The following is a 17405-nucleotide window of genomic DNA, read 5'->3' as shown; positions in this document are numbered from 1 at the left end:
ATCGAGATACTTTTTCTTCATTCCCATTGCATTGTTTTATGTGCCTTCCGTTTGCATTTTCCTTTTGTTTCAATTCTATCTTCCATTCTCTCTTTTGAGGTTGAAGTTTCTGTAGGCGATATCGATATCGATACTGATACCAAATCCAAATATCAAAGAGGCACAACACAGACGGATTGACATATATATCTCTATCTTCTTGCCGGTGATCTTTTGAGAGTTAGGATATTAGACTTGAGGATCTGAGATACCTTGAGACTACTCCATTCTGTCCTCTTACCTTTTTTTTTTTTTCCCCGTCCAACGACGTCACTTCTTCATTCATTCACTTTGGTTCTATCGCCGGTTGAACTCGGCAGCAGCAACTGCAGACTGTGTGTGACATTTCACAACAAACATTTGTGTTGTCAGCATCTCAAGCTTCATTCACTTTCACATTCACTACAAGCTCAAGACAAGATAATTTGATTTAGCTACCTAATCAAGGAAGACAAAAAGAATCTTCAAGCTTGGAGAAGCTTCAATATACCTCTATTTAGAGAAATCCTTATCATCAGAGAATTAAGGCTATCTGAAAGAGGGCTGGCTGAAGCTGAATTCCTATACCAGCTCTATTCCCAGCATTCTCTGCCTCATTCCTGATTATATCAGCTTCACCACTAACAACTTCTTCCCTCTTTTTTTCTATTTTTTTATTTTTTTGTTTTATGTGTGTGGGTTTTTGAAGAACGTTCTGATATAAATCTACCCACGATAACTCCACCTGTCTCTCTTTCTTTCTTCTCTCATCAACCATCAACCACATTATCATCATCACCTTACTTCACCTACCATTCACCAACCAAACCACTACCATCAAACATCAAAAAGCTATCTCTCCATTTCACCTACCGACCTGATTAACTTCGATCTGTGACAATGGACTCTTTCCTGAAGGTTTCGCGCCTTCTGGGGTTTCAATACCTCCTAATAATCCTTGCTATTCTCACCCGGGGCGGTGTAGATGGCCACTCTTGGGTATGTTATACAACTCCTGTATTAGGCAAAAAGAAAATTGTTTAATATATACATACACGATAATTGGACCGAGAAACTAACTTCGCTATCTACCCAGGTCGACGAACTAACTTGTGCAAGCGGTCCGTTCTTTACAAGCCGTCCGTTACCTCCAGGCATTCCTACAGAAGGATACATTCGAGACTATGGTCCGTCCCAATTCCTCCCGTTCTACTCTGATATCATCATCGTACTAATGTATTCTTTTTTCTCCTTTTACAGTCGGCCGTCAATCTACCCAAATCGACCAGCTTACAACTTTCCGTATCCTAGATTTATCATCTAACCAACCTGTCTGCCCTCCTGGTCGTACCTCTACTGGTTACAGCAAGAAGTTCCCAAAGCTCAGAGCCACCCCAGGAGATCTCATCAAAGCATCCTACCTTGAAAACGGTCACATCTGGCAAACTCTCGCTGGTATCAACGGTCCTGATGCCAAACCCGGCACGATCTACTGGTATGGGACTCAAACTCCCAAATCGGACCGTGACATCGCCAGTGTTCTCGAGTGGACTCCGGATGGCAAAGGTGGTGATGGCGAAGGGTTTCTATTGGCGGCTACACCTTTCGATGACCTTGTTTGCATTGAAACCGGTCACGAAGATGCAGAAGAAGGACGTGTAGGCGGACCTTGTAGCAGCTACTTTCGACTTCCTGAAACTGCTGAGGAAGGCAAGGATTTCACTGTTTACTGGCTTTGGGATTACACTGAGCACTTCGGACCACCAAAGCCTGGTTTCATTGAGGTTTGTCTCTCCACTTCGTTTATAACCTACTCTATATAAAGAATGATCATTTATAACTAACTACTTTGATAGTGGTACTCATCTTGCTTGGACATCGCCGTCATCTCCAAAGAAGACGCCCTCAAGGAAATCGAGGAAGCCCGTCGTAATGCCCAACCCCTTCCTACAGACTCCACTCCAACAAAGGCTCTCAACCGTCACCTCCGTCGCCAACAACTCTACAACGAACGACGAAAGCAAGCTGGCGAGAAGAAGTCATCGTGGTTCTCCTGGTGAAACCATTGACATACCTCGTTTCTTCCGCACTCACTCACTTTATGAGTATTTCCTTTGTTTTCTGAATAATAAGTACCCTAGCATACAACCCCGGGGAAAGATGAGTACATCCTGTAAAGATACCACAGCTGTACGGATGGTTGCATGTATGGGGTCTTTTGTTTCTGTCTTCCCACTCGCATACTTGCTCTTTTTCTTCTTTTCTTTTCAAAGCATTATACCCCCTTTCCTACTTTTTTCTCTTTCTCATTCTGTTTTCCTGACTACTCAACAATATTTCCCTTTTAATCGGCATTATACAGCTTGTGTCATGAAATACCAGGCTCTGGAACGAGTTCCTTTTGTTTTTATCATGCTCACTCATTCCCACACATGGGACATCTGCATATTCACCATGGCGTTTTGTTTTTGAAAAAGTCGTTTTATTCCCCTGTTCTTTTTAATTCTTTTATAACATAGCGCTGTAGATGGGAATAGCCCGTCCATTTTACCTATACATGGGTAAAACTGAAGAACAATCAGGAGCCCTAGTAGGGTTATCCTTATGTAGTATCTATTCATAATTCCAAACATCATATTTGCTTACATCCATATCTCTCTAAAGCTCCATGTGCTAGATGACGTTTTTGAAGAAACAGAAGGGGGAAATAAATAATAATAATATCTTTAATTATAATTGACGTTATAAATTCTTCATGAACGAAAGTAACATTATAATGCCTAAGTAGGTAGCTAATACTAGTGCCTCTAACTAAGCCCCCTACCTGCGTAGTCGACTACTCTTGGGTTATACGCACGTCTAATACAAAAATGGCCACCGCCACCGTCTATGATGCCCCCAAATAAATCGCTCTACAAAGACGGTGTATGTGATTGGCTTCAAGCCGACAGCCCAAAAAACCCCTTAACCCTCCTCAAAACCTCTCTCCCAGCTGCCCTCTTCGTCTCCCCCGTCCTCCCCAGCGCATCTTTATTCTCATCCGCCCGCCTCAACAAATACTTCACACACTGCTCCATAGTTCCCCAAGGTATATACTTCACAACATTAACCCCTCCGTTCTCCTGCGAATTAATCACACTCATAGAAACCTCATCCGCCATACCAGCCAACTGAGCGAATGTAATTTCTTTACCTTCCAACAACCGTCCCGCCTCTTCGTTTTTCAAATGAGAAAGTGTATCCATCGCCTTCGTAACGCTGGTTTGATTATGCGACGCCACCACAATTCCGACGTTTATACCCCCATTCTTCGCACCACGTGAATTATCGAACGTAAGAAGTCGGTTAATACCTCCGTTATAACTATCATCTGTGCCTTCCTTCCCTTCCCAAAAGGTACTCCTCGGATCCGAGTGTAAATAAGCACCCCTAACAACCTTTGCGCCGAACCCAAACCCTTGACTCTTTGCAGCCTCCAAGTGGGATTTTAGGTTACTCGGAGAGATTTTTCGATACATTTGGTATGTATTGTATACCGTCGGCATCCGTTCCGGTGTATTATATCTCTTCATGAGGTGTAAAGTATACCCATCCATCGCGTCTTGATACCTCGTTTGTTCGGCATCAAACAATAACTTGACGTTTTTCCCATTCGCCTGTGCCGCTTTACAGATATCATCTAGAGCAGTCATGAACAGCGGAGACTGCGGTTCGTTAGTTTCCATGTTCAACACGGATGCCGGTCCCGCGCCGGAATATTTCACCGAAACGAAGGAGTTAGGTTCCGCATATTCGATGGTTTTAACGGTAGCATCCTTCCAATTTTTGATATCGAACTCTAGGTGTTCTTGCGAAATATTCTCCCTTGAGAGTTTTGCGGGCACTTCGACTTCCTTTGCATATGCTAGAATTATTCCACGGAATCCCCAGGATTTTAGACGGGTTAAGGTGGATTGGATCTCATTGGGTGTGTTCCCAGCGCAGAAGTGATTGTAAAATGTATGTTTTAGGAAGAACCGTGGTATTGGGTTGGAAGTTAAGAAGGTCGTGTAGGTGAGTAGAAGCTTCGTGAGGAGGTTTGAGAGGAACGGAGAGGTTGAGACGGTACAGATTAGAATCGTACGCAGGAGATAGGGAGTTGGAAGGGTTGAGAGTGGGGGGACTGGTGTTTGAGGTGTGGGATTAGAATGAGAGAAAGAAGATGATTCTGATGAATTGGTGAAGGAGTCGGCAGTCGAGAGTGTCGAGTTCGGACGCCGCTGGGTGGATATGTTACGAGTGCATATTAACGGTAAGATTGACTTGGAGGGGGTGAGGGGGAGGCTATGGACGAGGGAGACGCCGGAGCGCCGGAGCATTGTTGTATTTTGTGCGTTGGGGGCTTAATACGGCAAGCTTCGATGGTGGTTCGTAGGTATGATAATAAGGCAGATCTGAGTTTCAAAATCTCAACTGTTCAATAAGAAATGCCAAAGAAAAAAGGGTTTATAGGTAGATTAGAAGTATATAAGTAAAAGTCAAATATAAATATGGTAGCTAATTTTTGCTGTAAATCTTGTGCTGATTGTCAACGAAATGCTTTTTTTTCTTTTGTCTCAAACTCTATGGTGTATACGAGGTAGGCAGGCCTGGGTAGAAATTCAGAAGAGAAATCAGGGCTGTCAAATGAACGTTCCAATGCCGGATGCAACCCGCCCTTTTAAACCACCTATATCTCTCCGATAGTACGTAATAGCTGATATTAGAGGGGAAGAGAGGCGAGGCAGAGCACGGTACCATCGCGATGTCGCACAGACAAGACAGCAAGCTGTCCAGCCGATTCAGAGTTCCGCCCCCCGTTCTTGTCATAAGTTGGGGGTGTATTCTGGCGTCATGGGTCATTCTCGATAAGCTTCGGATCTTCAGCGAAAAGGCTGCTTTAGCTGTGTGCAGGCGAATAAGCAAGATAAGCTTAAAGCGGATGGACTGTCCCGCTTTGAAAGAAAGATGGCCCAGAACGCCTGTGACATGACCTCGAGTCTTGATAAGGCTTAGCATTTTAGGAAGGGACTAATCTTTGAAGGAGCGCAGGGGAAACTGGTGTTTCCCTATCGTAATTGAATTCCCATTGGATGCTTATTTCCTGGAGACCCCGATGTGCCTAATTTTATTAGTTTAAAAACAAAAATAAAAAAAGAAAGGAAGAAGAGAGCTCAAGCTAGCAATCAAGTCGTCGTCGATATAATACGGTATGGATGTTATATCATGGTTCCGCGTGATGCATGTCCCTTAGCAGCTTGTCCCTGGCCCGTTGTTAGCCGTCCCTGCCGATTTTGGGGGTTAGCTAACGTCAAGCAGCCTTCGGTGTTCCGCCATGGCCATGGTTGGCTGAGTCCCGTGGTCGGACAGTGCAGCGCTACATGGTAGAGGTCCGTGGAATGTACTGTTGCACGAGCAGGTCCATTGGACGAGTTGATGCCTAGATGTATGATTTATGCATGAGCAGGGAGAATGCTGAAGCCATCATGATGTCTGGTATCTGACACTACCAGGCCAGACAGGGAACTTACACTGAGCGAGGTCATGTGTTGAGGCGTCGTTGCCAAAGCAACACGTTTGGTAAAGATCTTGAACTTCCACAACACTCCAACCGACCTCCGCCTCAATCTCGAATCCACAAGCCGACACTCCTTCAATTCATCATCGTCAACGTCGACAACATCATCATTTTTGCAGTCACTGCCATCACGGACAATGGCCACAGCCACCACCACTTTACCGATAACCCCCTCACGGGCCAGTCGCTTCACAAGTGTCAAAGACATGCTCCTCCTCACAGATGACCTCGAAGCATCGCTTTCTCCACCAAAAAGCATCAATCCACCATCCACAAAACTAAAACGCCCAAACAAATCCGCCATCTTATCCCGTAAATCCACAAACTCCCCATCCCTCCTTTCAAAAAATGGTAAAATCTTTGGAAGAGCTACGAAACCATCGTCTACATCCAATATTTCAAAACCCAAAACAATAGACTCATTCGATGTCTTTGCGATCCCATCTTCGCAACCCGAGGAAGAGGAGGAAGAGACAAAGGAAGGACTCCTTGGAGCCCCTCCGAAAGGAACAAAAGACCTATACATCCCCGCAAAACGGCTATGGACCCCCATAAAGGAAAACGCCCGACCAGAAGTTATCGACCTCTGTACTCCGGACGATGTGGCAAAAGCAACGGCGACAGGCTCATTCGTCTCGCTGTTAAGCTCTTATAAACATCAAGACGTACCCAAAATTAACGGTCTTCACAATTCGACGAGTTGTGATGAGCCGCTGAGGAAGGGAAGGTGTATCGGACTCGTTAATATTCCGGGCAATAGAAAAGGTTCTTTGACGCCGTTGGCAGAGGAACAACAAAGTGAGGAATTAGTCTCAAAAGTTACTGCAAAAGCTGCGTCAAAATCAAAGAAACCGAAAACAAAGAAGGGTGCAAAGACGATAACGGGACTGGCAGTGGCACCGTATCTCCCTACCGATGTAGAGCCAATTGCTCCTCAGACCCTCCCTGAAACATCTGTGGAGGAGCCAGCGAAGGAACATAAACCAAAGAAACCCCGCAAGAAAAGAGAGACTTCAACGACGAAGACACCAAAGCCGAAAAAAGTCTCCAAAAAGTCAGAAGTTCAGCCGCCCCTTCTATCGCCAAAGTCCGTACAAAAGCAGATGGACACACAATCATTCATCTTCGGAACGTCGTCACAATTACTCGGAACTGACCCTCCAGAGGGAGGCTGGGCGCTGGAAACGGCGGGCCAAAAGCTAAACACAATACAAACGCACGCAAAGATTCATGCGAAAGCTAGATGGGACTTGGACAATTTTAGTGATACCGAGAAGGAAGTTGTAGAAAAGCCCGTAGTGCAGTCAGAATGTGCTGTGGATACATCTGGATGGGGAATTTCTGATCTGGATATAACAAAAGTGAAGATGAAATCCGGGATGGGGATATGGTCAATAGGGTCAAGAGGGCTATCGGGAGAGTTGCACTCGGTTGAAGTGATGAATCTAGTTGATGAGGATGATCTAGATGACATTTTGAGCCAGAGGTTGCCATCACAGCAGCCGAAAGCAGCAAGCTCAAAAGTACATAAGGATCCCAAACCACAAACCAAAGAAGCTACGAAGGAGAACACTGCACCCTTGATACCAAAAGATCTACCAGCTGTTCACTGGACTCAACTCCCTACGCCCGATTCAACAAACCCAGTCCCCGAATCTTCAAAGCCGAAATCTAAAAAAACGGATGAAACTACCAAACCGACGGGGTTATCTAACCGCCCTAATTTTGAAGGGTTCACCATGATTCAATTGCAAATCCAGATCAAACAATACGGCTACAAACCCGTTAAGTCAAGAAAGACAATGATCGATATCTTAAACAAGTGCTGGGATTCCGCGGAGATCATGATAGCGAATCCGCCATCACCTGTGGTGATTAAACCCAAAACAGTAGCAAAGGGGAAGGGAAAGAAGAAGGCAGCCGCTGGTGAGGAAGTGGAGGTGGTTCCCAAGAAACGAGGGAGAAAACCAAAGGCCACAGCGGAACCTGAAGATGAGATGGAGGCCCCGAAACCGAAGAGAAGAAAGTCCTCAACTGTCGCGCCGAAAAAGAAACTTGATACTTCGACAGTATTTAAACACATTGCAGCAGCTATCAAACAACAGCCGACTTCACCAGATCTCCGAAATCCCTCGTGGTGGCAGAGAATACTTATGAATGAAACGATTGTGCTTGAGGAGTTTTCAGAGTGGCTGCTCGACAGTGGGTTGCAAGCTGCGGGTGTGGACGGGAGTATTTGGGTCGATTGCGGGGTGTGCGATAGTTCTACGGATGCTGATTCCACAAAGAAGAAAGAAGATGTGGTAAAGCTGTGGTGTGAAGCCAGGAGTGTGTCCTTCGTAGAGAGGGGTGGAAAATAACGTGTATGTTTTTTTATGACGGCTGTAAGTATCAGATGTTTCGATATAGCGATTCGGCGTTAAATTTGGATGTTTTTGGGTATGGCACAATTGAAGAGCTCAGAAGTGCATGTATGATATTAAAACTTGGGCCCCGTACTCGGGAGCAGGGAATTGTGACGATTAGGTAGTAAATACTATTTTAAGCAGTACTTAAAAATTATACTCAAACAGCGTCTCACAAAGAAGTAAACTGACGGTATGAGGGATCAAAAGACTCCGGATTGAAATGACCAAAGAACTCCATCCGTACACCTTAAAAAAGCACGTATTCCACAAAAACACAAAAACACTAAGGCTGCAACAAGGAATAGTATACAATGGTTTCGCGTGAAGTGGTATCTGCAAGTAAGCTAGGTAGCGACGACAGGGTCTTAGGTGAATAATTCCCCACCCTTCAACCCACCCTTTTCTGCCTTCTTCCTCTCCGACTCCAATTCTGCCTTCTCCTCCTTAATTCTATCTTCAACATCCATACTAACCCCCCCAATATCCGGCGGGATCTCTTGCATCTGTACGCTTGGTGCTCCCTTCAAATATCTTAGTTGCTCCAAAACCTTCTGTCTCGCTAACTCCAGGTGTTTTCTCGTGTTCTTGTTCTCGTGCTTAGTGGTTGCAAGATCAGGATGGAGTGTATAATCCGGTTTCCACCAGTCTGCATACTGCGAGGCTGGTAATTTATTATCGAGTTCAAGGTTTAGACACAACCCCGTTTCGTAAGCCCACAGACGGGATACATTCCTAGGAGTGTATCCTCCGCCGCCTAGTACTAATAAAGGTAAATTAAACGATTTTATGAAGTCTACGCAGGCGCCGTGGGCTTTGATGTTTAGGTTGAAACAGCCTAGACGGTCACACCCCAGGGAGTCGGCACCACACTGAAGGACGATAGCTGATGGGCGGTAGGAGAGAAGAACGGCTTCTGAGATAGATTTGAAAAGGAGAATATAGCTATTATCGTCTATTCCGTCTTTGAGGGGCACGTTTAAGGCATAGTGCTTTCCGTTTCCAGCGCCGATATCATCGAAACCTCCTGTACCAGGGAAGAACTCCTTAGGATCATACTTATGGAAGGAGAGAGTCATGACTCGATCTGTGGACCAGAATGCCTGTTCTACGCCATCACCGTGGTGGACGTCTATGTCGATGTATAAGACACGAGGGTGGTGACGGAGGAGTTGGAGGATGGCGAGGACAATATCGTTGATGTAGCAGAACCCCGAAGCCTCTGACTTCTTGGCATGGTGGAGTCCGCCAGACCAGTTGATAGCAATGTCCGATTGATGGTTGATGAGTTTCCTGGCACCGTCAAGACTAGCGCCAGCGTAGAGTGAGCCGAAGTCATACATTCCGTCGAAGATGGGACAGTCATCGCCAATATTGTACTTTGTGATCATATCGCTAGAGAAAGTATCGGTGTTATGAGGAGTCACACGGCGAAGGAATTCGAGGTAGTCGGTACTGTGAAAGTCGGCGAGTTCATCCTCGGAGGCTCGGCGGGGAACATAGACGTCCATGAGATGGTGCATGCCATAGCCTAATACGAGCTGATTCGTGAGGGTCAGACGCCATGGTTTCATGGGATGTGTGGCTCCGAAATGGTGTTCATCGGCGGCGGGGTTGTGATGGTAGGACACTTTGACTTTGGAGCTGTCTTTGACGGTGAAGAGCTGGCGATAGCCTAGAGTCTTGTCGTCGACGGTCAAGGTTGGAGGTCCGCTTGGCGGCGGTTCATCGCGAGGGTCGGAGGGAAAGGTATCATAGGTCTTCACGACCATCGTATTGATCAATCAATCAATCAATCAATCAATCAACAGGCAGATCGAATGGGTGGTTGGAGTATGTTTGGATGTTATTGTGTCAGGCTCTTAGATGGAATCGCTGCTACCGGAGCATATCGTCGAGTCGAGTAGCTGTCACCACTCTCAAATTAGTAAGCCATTACCAAGAGTCTCAATGAAGCTTTGTATTAGACTAATAAGCTTACTAGTGATGCCAAATCGGGCCGGCAATGGTGATGATATTGAGTGGTGGGGGAGATTGATGGAGATGAAGACGATGAAGGGACGATGAAGAGGAAGAAGAGGAAGTGGAAGGATAAAGAAGAGAGGCGGCTGCTTAGCTAAACAGTCCCGAAGAAGGATTCGCCAAACCTTAGTCTGCATCCCATCGCCCTTCAACTTCGAACATCTCCCACCTTCAACTTTCAACCAACTTTCAACCAACCTTCCACCAACCTCAACCTTCAACCTTCAACATCACCAGACCAAATATATACCTCCCTAGCGCCGCGACAATATAACATTACGTTCGACCCAAAGCAAAGAAGGAAGGAAGGAAGGAATCAAAGAGGGAAAGGAAGAGAATGGCAGCCTTCGGTCCAATCGAAGACGTCCAATCCGTCCTCGAACAATTCATCGAAAACGTCTCCAATCTCCCCGCTGAATTAACACATCTCTACGAAGAACTCTCAAACAAAGATAAACGCGTCCACACTCTAAAACAGTCAATCTCCCAAAAGGATGCTTCCATTCAACGTTTCATCCGCCAGAATGGTTCCCAAGTCCCGTACCCGAAGGAAGCTGCTTATAACAAAGCTATCGGCGAGGCTTTCAAAGAAATAAGCGTAATCCAGGAAGAGAAATGTAAACTGGCGAAAAGAGCGACCGAGTTGATCGAAAAACATGTAAAACGGTTGGATATGAAGATTCGAGATTTACAGAGGGAAGGCCTCATCAGCGAGGACTTCATAACCCCACAAATGATATCTCAATATGCTCCACCGACTCTCTCTGGCCCACCATCCTCCAACAATAGCGGCGCTAGCATTGGTAACTCGGGTGGAAACAGCATAACCGTCAGTGCTCTCCCCGGTCGCCACCCTCCATCCCTTTCGAGCTCCAGAGCGGGCGGGAACAGCTCGGCCGGTGGAGGGATGAGTACAGCATCAACTTTAGAAGGTGTATCAAGAACTCTGGCAGCATCAGCTGAAGACCAGCTACTCCACACCTTAAAGGGAATCTTACCCCCAGATCCCAAACGTCGACGGTTAAACACCAATGGCCCAGCCCCTGTCGGACCGTCCCCGTTAGCAAACGCCTCAAATGCAAATTCTGGTGTAAATACCCCAACCCGTGGGCTTTCATCACTATCTCAAGGTCAGGCATCAGCCAGGAGGAGTGGTCCACCACCCAAACCCGCTCGGCGTCCCACAGCTAGCGCTGCCCCCAAGAAGCAAAAGAACGAAGACGATATGGACGAAGACCACAGCGATAGCGATAATGACGAGGAAGAGGAAGATACTGGTGAAGATCAGAAGCCGTACTGTGTTTGCCAGCAAGTTAGTTTTGGAAACATGGTCGCTTGTGATAATAAAAGTTGTCCGTTCGAATGGTTCCACTGGGGTAAGTTCTACTTATATCTCCCAAGTATCTACTAAATCTATTTATTTGACATACCTACTAACATGATCGATTATACAGGCTGTGTCGGCCTCACCAAAGAGCCAGCAGGCAGCTGGTTCTGCGACCACTGCACGAAACTAAGGAATCAAAAAGGCGTCAAGAAGGAATAGGATCCTTCTTACGAACCTCTTTCTCCTTATATTAAATCACGTGTGGAAGGTCCTGTCTATCAAGTTCCTTCTTAAGGTGGTTTCTTGAGCATAAAATCAAAGAAACAATCTCTCAGCAATTCTTTTTCTATTCTCGTCCTCCTAACGCTCCAAATCTAGTTTGCAGGAAGTATTCCCTTTATAACCCTCATTCTTCACTTCCAAAAAGCGATTTATTTGCATTGCATCACTTGGTGTTCGGTTTGTTTTAGCGGGTATCCTTTTGTCCCCTGAAATGTGGGTAGGTATATCGGGCTGGCGTTTAATTTTGTTCAGAGATGGCGGAAGACACTATCAAGCTATTAATATATTGTAAATAAATTTATTTTGAAATACGCCTTGTATAATAGAAAACCACTTTGATTTTCATTCTAGATCTATGCTCGTAATATACATAGGCTTCGTTCTGTCCGTATTTCCCCTCATAATGATAATGCGTATCGAAAGGCTCTGTCTATCTTCTTCCTCCCTCCCCCCTTTCCCCCCTTTTCTTTCTGAACGCTTAGAAAACAAAGCATAGGAAGGTAAAAGGGAGTAGTATGAGTCTGAGTGGGAATTAGGTGGGGTTGGGAAGAAGAGGGGAGGACGAGCTATGTTTGAGCTACCACCAATCTCAAATTATGCATATGCCCAAGACTTGCCATAGAGATAACAGGATAAGAAACAAAAAAAGAGAATATCTTGTAGCTGATGAGGAAAACATTTGAATAGCGAAAGGGCTATCTTTAGGGTGCCAATCAACTATCTAATTGTGACACCAGACCTCTTGCTGTACATTCTTGCAGCAATGTTCATGGCCGTTAGTTCCTGGAATAGTAATTTGGCAGCATACGGAAGGTGGATCTGTGAAATCTTCGTCTTGTTGCGGCATGGACGACATTCGAATAGGTTCTTCTTCAAATTGCTATATGACCCGGTTCGTTAGTACTTGGTCCCATTTTGAAAAATCGGAGCGCAAAAGAAGGAACATACGCAATCGGTGTCATAAGACCACAAATGTCGCAAACGTGGACTCTGAATGCATCCGAAACCTCGAATAGACTGTGTCATTTTAACGTTAGCCGATTCTCATATCTTCTCTAGTAGTAGTTAATAGAAAGGGAGACACCTACCGTTCCTTCAAGAAAGCACTTGCACCGTGAGAAATCATACAATCGCGCTCCATCTCTCCGAAACGCAATCCACCATCCCTAGCACGACCCTCCACTGGCTGTCTCGTCAGAATCTGAACCGGTCCTCTCGCCCTCGCGTGAATCTTATCATCCACCATATGCCTCAATCGCTGATAGTATGTCGGCCCCAAGAAAACTTGACAGACCAATTTTTTCCCCGTATGGCCATTATACATAACCTCAAATCCTCGAGATTGGTACCCATGCTCTCGTAACAATCTCGACACGTTCTCGACCGTAACTTCGGTAAACGGCGTCGCATCACCTTCGAACCCTCTCAGAGACGAAACTTTACTTAATTGACACTCAATTAAATGTGCAATTGTCATACGAGAAGGAATAGCGTGCGGATTAATGATGAGATCCGGAACGATACCCTCAGCAGTAAACGGCATGTCCTCATGCCGGTATGTGATACCGATTGTCCCCTTCTGTCCGTGCCTGGAAGCAAACTTGTCGCCGATCTGCGGAACTTTCGTGGTCCTCATACGGACTTTTACGAATCGCATGCCCTCGGCATTGGTAGTAAGCATAACTTGGTCTACTATACCATTTTCAGTGCTACGAAGAGGTGTGGAAACATCGCGTTTCGTGTGGTTCTTCGTTCGCTGCCCCAACTCTTCTGTATCCGCCGGGATGGGCGCCGTTTTCCCAATAATGATGTCCTCACCGGATACTCTAACCCCGGGGGCAACAAGGCCATCATCGTCGAGCTTGTCATACGTTCCATGTTTCAGTCGAAGAGTATTGTTTCTCATCGGCTTCTCGAACTCTTCAATAGTTGTCATGCCAATTCGCTTCTCGGAGTCCATATATGCTCTGTAGAACAAACTTCGAAAGAGTCCACGATCGATACTACTCTGGTTCATAATCACGGAGTCTTCTTGGTTATATCCACTGTAACACATAATACCCACGATAGCGTTTTGGCCAGCTGGAAGCTCTCGGAATTTTAGAAATTCCATAGATCGGGTGGTGGCAAGTGGCTTCTGTGGGTAGTATAAAATATTCGCCATGGTGTCCATTCTTTCGTTGAAGTTGGTCAGGAAGATACCCATAGCTTGCTTACCCATAGCCGATTGGTAGGTGTTACGAGGGGACTATTGAAGGTTAGAAAAATACATGCGTACTTAATCGATTTATCAAGGAAGCATACCTGGTTATGATCTGGGAAGGGAATAATGCTGGCGCATATACCCAAAATCATACTTGGATGGATTTCACAATGAGTCCACGTGTGGGCGTAAGGGTTGACTTTCGCCTTGACCCTCTTCGCCATATCACCGCTGTCATCAACTGGGATCTCGTAGCCTGCTTGGACCTGACGAGAAATCTCAAGATCTTCAGGACTCATCGAAATCATGATTGTTTCCTCTTCTTCGGCATCCACATATTCAACACAACCATCGTTCAAAAGCCCATTCCAACCATACTTCTCCTCCCCGGGCGCAAGATCTTCAGCAGTCTGGAATTTCGCATTTTCGAGCTTCTCGATGTGGTACTTCTGTAGAACCAGCTCGCCCTTACGTAGACTACCCGGATCATTGTCAATAACATAGAGCGGGCGAGTCACACGTCCAGCATCGCTGAAAATCTTAAACTCTCGATCACGTATATCACGAATAACGCTGACCTCGTGACTTATAACGTTGGTTCGGCGCAAACTAAGAACTGTTCGGTAGAGAGATGCAGCATCACGGTGAACACCGACCCAAGATCCATTGATGAAAACCTTGGTGACGTTGGGTGATCTGCCTGGTTCGAAGGTTTCCAACGGCTCCAAATTCCGCTGTTCCATAAACGCTTGGATAGGTTCCGTAGGAGATCCGACAGTGATGTATGACATGAGAGACAAGTTTTTGACCAAACCACAGGCTTGACCTTCGGGTGTCTCGGCAGGACACACCAAACCCCAGTGAGTATTGTGAAGTTGACGGGGCTTTGCTATTTTCCCGTCTCGTCCAATAGGTGTGTTTGTCCTGCGCAAATGGGAGAGTGTCGAGGCGAAGGTATATCTATTCAGCACCTGAGAGACACCGGCCTTTGCAGAAGCCGGCTTCTTCTGGTCACCCCAGTTACCTGTAGCCAACGAGTATTTCAGGCCGTTTGTTATTGTGTTTGATTTTATCGCCAAAGTAACGTTGAAATCTCGTCCGCTCTCGACACACTTCTGCAAATATTTGAAAACATCCTTCACAAGCTTTTTGAAAAGCATGCGGAACAGGTTCGCAAGAAGTGGACCCGCGAGATCGAGACGTTTCCTTCCAAAATGATCTCGATCGTCGGTTTCTCTTCTTTCCAAGGCGCACTGCAACATCTTGTGAACCATGTAACCCAGGAAGAATGCCTTTCTCGTTTCGTGCCCTTCGGCTTGGGAAATATGGGGTAGAAGTTCCTTCTGCATGATTTCTTTCGCATACTTGATACGCTTGTCACGATTTATGCCTTGAGCGGATCCACGCTTGCCGATGAAATCAAGAGCCACTTCCCGGTCCTGAATAACGAAAGCTTCTTCGATACAGGGTTTCAACATCTCCAACATAGCAGTATCGTTTCGATCATAACAAACTCGATTGAGAATATCCTCATCAGAGACGACACCAAGGGCACGGAAGACCACGGCAATGGGAACATCAGTCTTGATGTATGGGAGCGTCGACCTTATAGTTCTCCCAAACCCTGTTCTTCCTTCGCCCTTGGCCATCAGCTTGATCGTTAAACTGCTGATTAATCGAGATCCCTTCTCCAAAGCACTTCGGATTTCAGCAATGTAGCTGATAGGTGATGGAGCCGCTTTCTTGAAGCACTGGACAATGTTGGCAGCACTTCGCTCCTGAGCGATCAGGACTTTCTCGGAGCCGTTAATGACAAAGTAACCTCCTTGATCATAAGGACATTCATTGAGACCGTAAAGACCATCTTCATTGAACTCCTTCAACACGCAATATTGCGATTTCAACATGATTGGAATCTTGCCGATGAACACCCTGGTATGATTCGAAGTATCGATGTCGTCATCATCGTCACCAACTTCCTCAGTTGTGTCACCGATGACTTGCCAATGGAAATCCTGCTTCTCTTTCTTCTCACCTTCTTCCGCATCATCCATATCCTCATCTTCATCCTCTTCCTTCTCAGCCATCGACTTCTCACGTGCAACCATGACCTTCTGTGACATTTGAAGATACAGCGGCGACGCATATGTCAAATTTCGTAACCGAGCTTCCTGAGGTTGCATGACTTGGGTAGATCCGTCTCCTTCAGTGAAGGTCGGCCGCGATAACAGGACATTCCCAAATTTGATCTCGAAGCGACGAAGAGCAATACCTTCATCGTTACTCGGGGTATTATGGTCGAGAACGAGTTGGTTATCTTCGTCGATTAACTCCTGCATAGTCGTGCTGACAAATTCGTCGAAGGAATCGATCTGTTGCGAGACCAAACCTTTGGCATCGAAGAAGGACGAGATGACCGTCCAGCAGTCCTCGGCCGTGATGTTGGACTCCTCCTCATACTCGTATTCCTCTTCCATGTCGGACATCTTGGATGGTGCGTCTCAAAATCAGTCCTCAGACGGTGGTTATTGAGAGGTAATGGTGGAGCTAGAGCTTGGACGCGAAGGAGGCGAGGTGGCCACACTGTCGCGTTTCAACGTGGACGAGGAGATGGTTTACGGGTTGAAGCCAATGAAAAGATATCGTAAATCGTAATTGTAGGGACCGAAATAGTAAGTATGAGGGCTCCCAGGTTGAAGAGCAATGAGGGTGGATGGAGATGATGAGGTTGATGGGAAGGTCGTCGCTTGTGGCAAGTGTTCTGGCGAGTCGAGCAAAAGTGTGGTTCGGGCGACGGTGCTCAGCTAAGCGACCAATTTTGCGCCAGTCGAACGGAACATAGGATCAGAGCAGGATCCGGCTATCGAATTCCAATCAACTAGCTCCAAGCTCAAGCACGGACATGAAATTCTAAAAGTTGGACTCCGGGCACCTTAATGGAGGCATATTTTTAAGTGGGTACCTCGGCCTATAGGTGTATACACATATTATCAACAGCAAGGGGGTGTATATTATAGGCATGGCGGGATTCGTTAAGTCAGAACTTGAAGGTTTCCTCATAAACCTGTGATATCATATTTTACATTTAAGCGTTTAAAAAAAAAAAAAATGACGCTCAGCCGCACTCGCACTGAGAGTCATGTACAACTCTGAGGGAATCGAGATGGCATTGGCATAAACAGCGGAGAAAAGACAATAAGAATGATAAAGAGCTTAAGAGCCGAGAACAACCAAAGACTTCAAAATCACAAGAGAGTAAAAAGGACAGAGAACGACAACGTTAACGTTAACAGTCCAAAGAATATAAAAGATCGCCAAATCCAATCCACCGCGTCCAGAGAGAGGGGAGGGGGGGTTTAGGGCCTTCCTCCGATCAACTAAGATCCAAAGGAATTTGGAGTCCACAGGTCCAGTTGATGATATTTCAAAAGATTCAGAATATCCAAAGAATTTTTAATCCCAAAAGCATAGTATAACATGTAACACCCATGCTCCCATTTTTCATCCGCTAGAATCGCTTGATGATGCCTATATGGTAAAAGAAAATAGGAA

General features: G+C 45.9%; 6 protein-coding genes across 6 annotated transcripts; 3 read left to right on the top strand and 3 right to left on the bottom strand.

Annotated features, from left to right (window-relative positions):
- Nucleotides 1-918: 918 nt before the first annotated feature.
- On the top strand, nucleotides 919-2078 carry AOL_s00193g85 (uncharacterized protein; the record flags this gene model as incomplete). Its single annotated transcript, XM_011128696.1, has 4 exons — nucleotides 919-1017; nucleotides 1115-1205; nucleotides 1279-1802; nucleotides 1875-2078. The coding sequence occupies 4 exons, from the start codon at nucleotides 919-921 to the stop codon at nucleotides 2076-2078; spliced, it is 918 nt and encodes a 305-aa protein (XP_011126998.1).
- An 879-nt stretch (nucleotides 2079-2957) lies between these two features.
- On the bottom strand, nucleotides 2958-4376 carry AOL_s00193g84 (uncharacterized protein; the record flags this gene model as incomplete). The annotated part of the gene is made up of 1 exon (XM_011128695.1): nucleotides 2958-4376. The coding sequence occupies one exon, from the start codon at nucleotides 4374-4376 to the stop codon at nucleotides 2958-2960; it is 1419 nt and encodes a 472-aa protein (XP_011126997.1).
- A 1375-nt stretch (nucleotides 4377-5751) lies between these two features.
- Nucleotides 5752-7974, top strand: AOL_s00193g83 (uncharacterized protein; the record flags this gene model as incomplete). Its single annotated transcript, XM_011128694.1, has 1 exon — nucleotides 5752-7974. One exon carries the CDS (start codon nucleotides 5752-5754, stop codon nucleotides 7972-7974), a length of 2223 nt encoding a protein of 740 aa, XP_011126996.1.
- Nucleotides 7975-8387: 413 nt separating this feature from the next.
- Nucleotides 8388-9791, bottom strand: AOL_s00193g82 (uncharacterized protein; the record flags this gene model as incomplete). Its single annotated transcript, XM_011128693.1, has 1 exon — nucleotides 8388-9791. The coding sequence occupies one exon, from the start codon at nucleotides 9789-9791 to the stop codon at nucleotides 8388-8390; it is 1404 nt and encodes a 467-aa protein (XP_011126995.1).
- A 587-nt stretch (nucleotides 9792-10378) lies between these two features.
- On the top strand, nucleotides 10379-11587 carry AOL_s00193g81 (uncharacterized protein; the record flags this gene model as incomplete). Its single annotated transcript, XM_011128692.1, has 2 exons — nucleotides 10379-11417; nucleotides 11496-11587. 2 exons carry the CDS (start codon nucleotides 10379-10381, stop codon nucleotides 11585-11587), a joined length of 1131 nt encoding a protein of 376 aa, XP_011126994.1.
- A 780-nt stretch (nucleotides 11588-12367) lies between these two features.
- On the bottom strand, nucleotides 12368-16339 carry AOL_s00193g80 (uncharacterized protein; the record flags this gene model as incomplete). Its single annotated transcript, XM_011128691.1, has 4 exons — nucleotides 12368-12530; nucleotides 12599-12667; nucleotides 12739-13898; nucleotides 13955-16339. 4 exons carry the CDS (start codon nucleotides 16337-16339, stop codon nucleotides 12368-12370), a joined length of 3777 nt encoding a protein of 1258 aa, XP_011126993.1.
- Nucleotides 16340-17405: the final 1066 nt, after the last annotated feature.

This window comes from Orbilia oligospora (assembly GCF_000225545.1).
Source record: "Orbilia oligospora ATCC 24927 unplaced genomic scaffold scaffold00193, whole genome shotgun sequence".
NCBI lineage: Eukaryota > Fungi > Ascomycota > Orbiliomycetes > Orbiliales > Orbiliaceae > Orbilia > Orbilia oligospora.
Note: the sequence above shows the minus strand (reverse complement) of the source record. Positions and strands in the feature narration are given on the sequence as shown.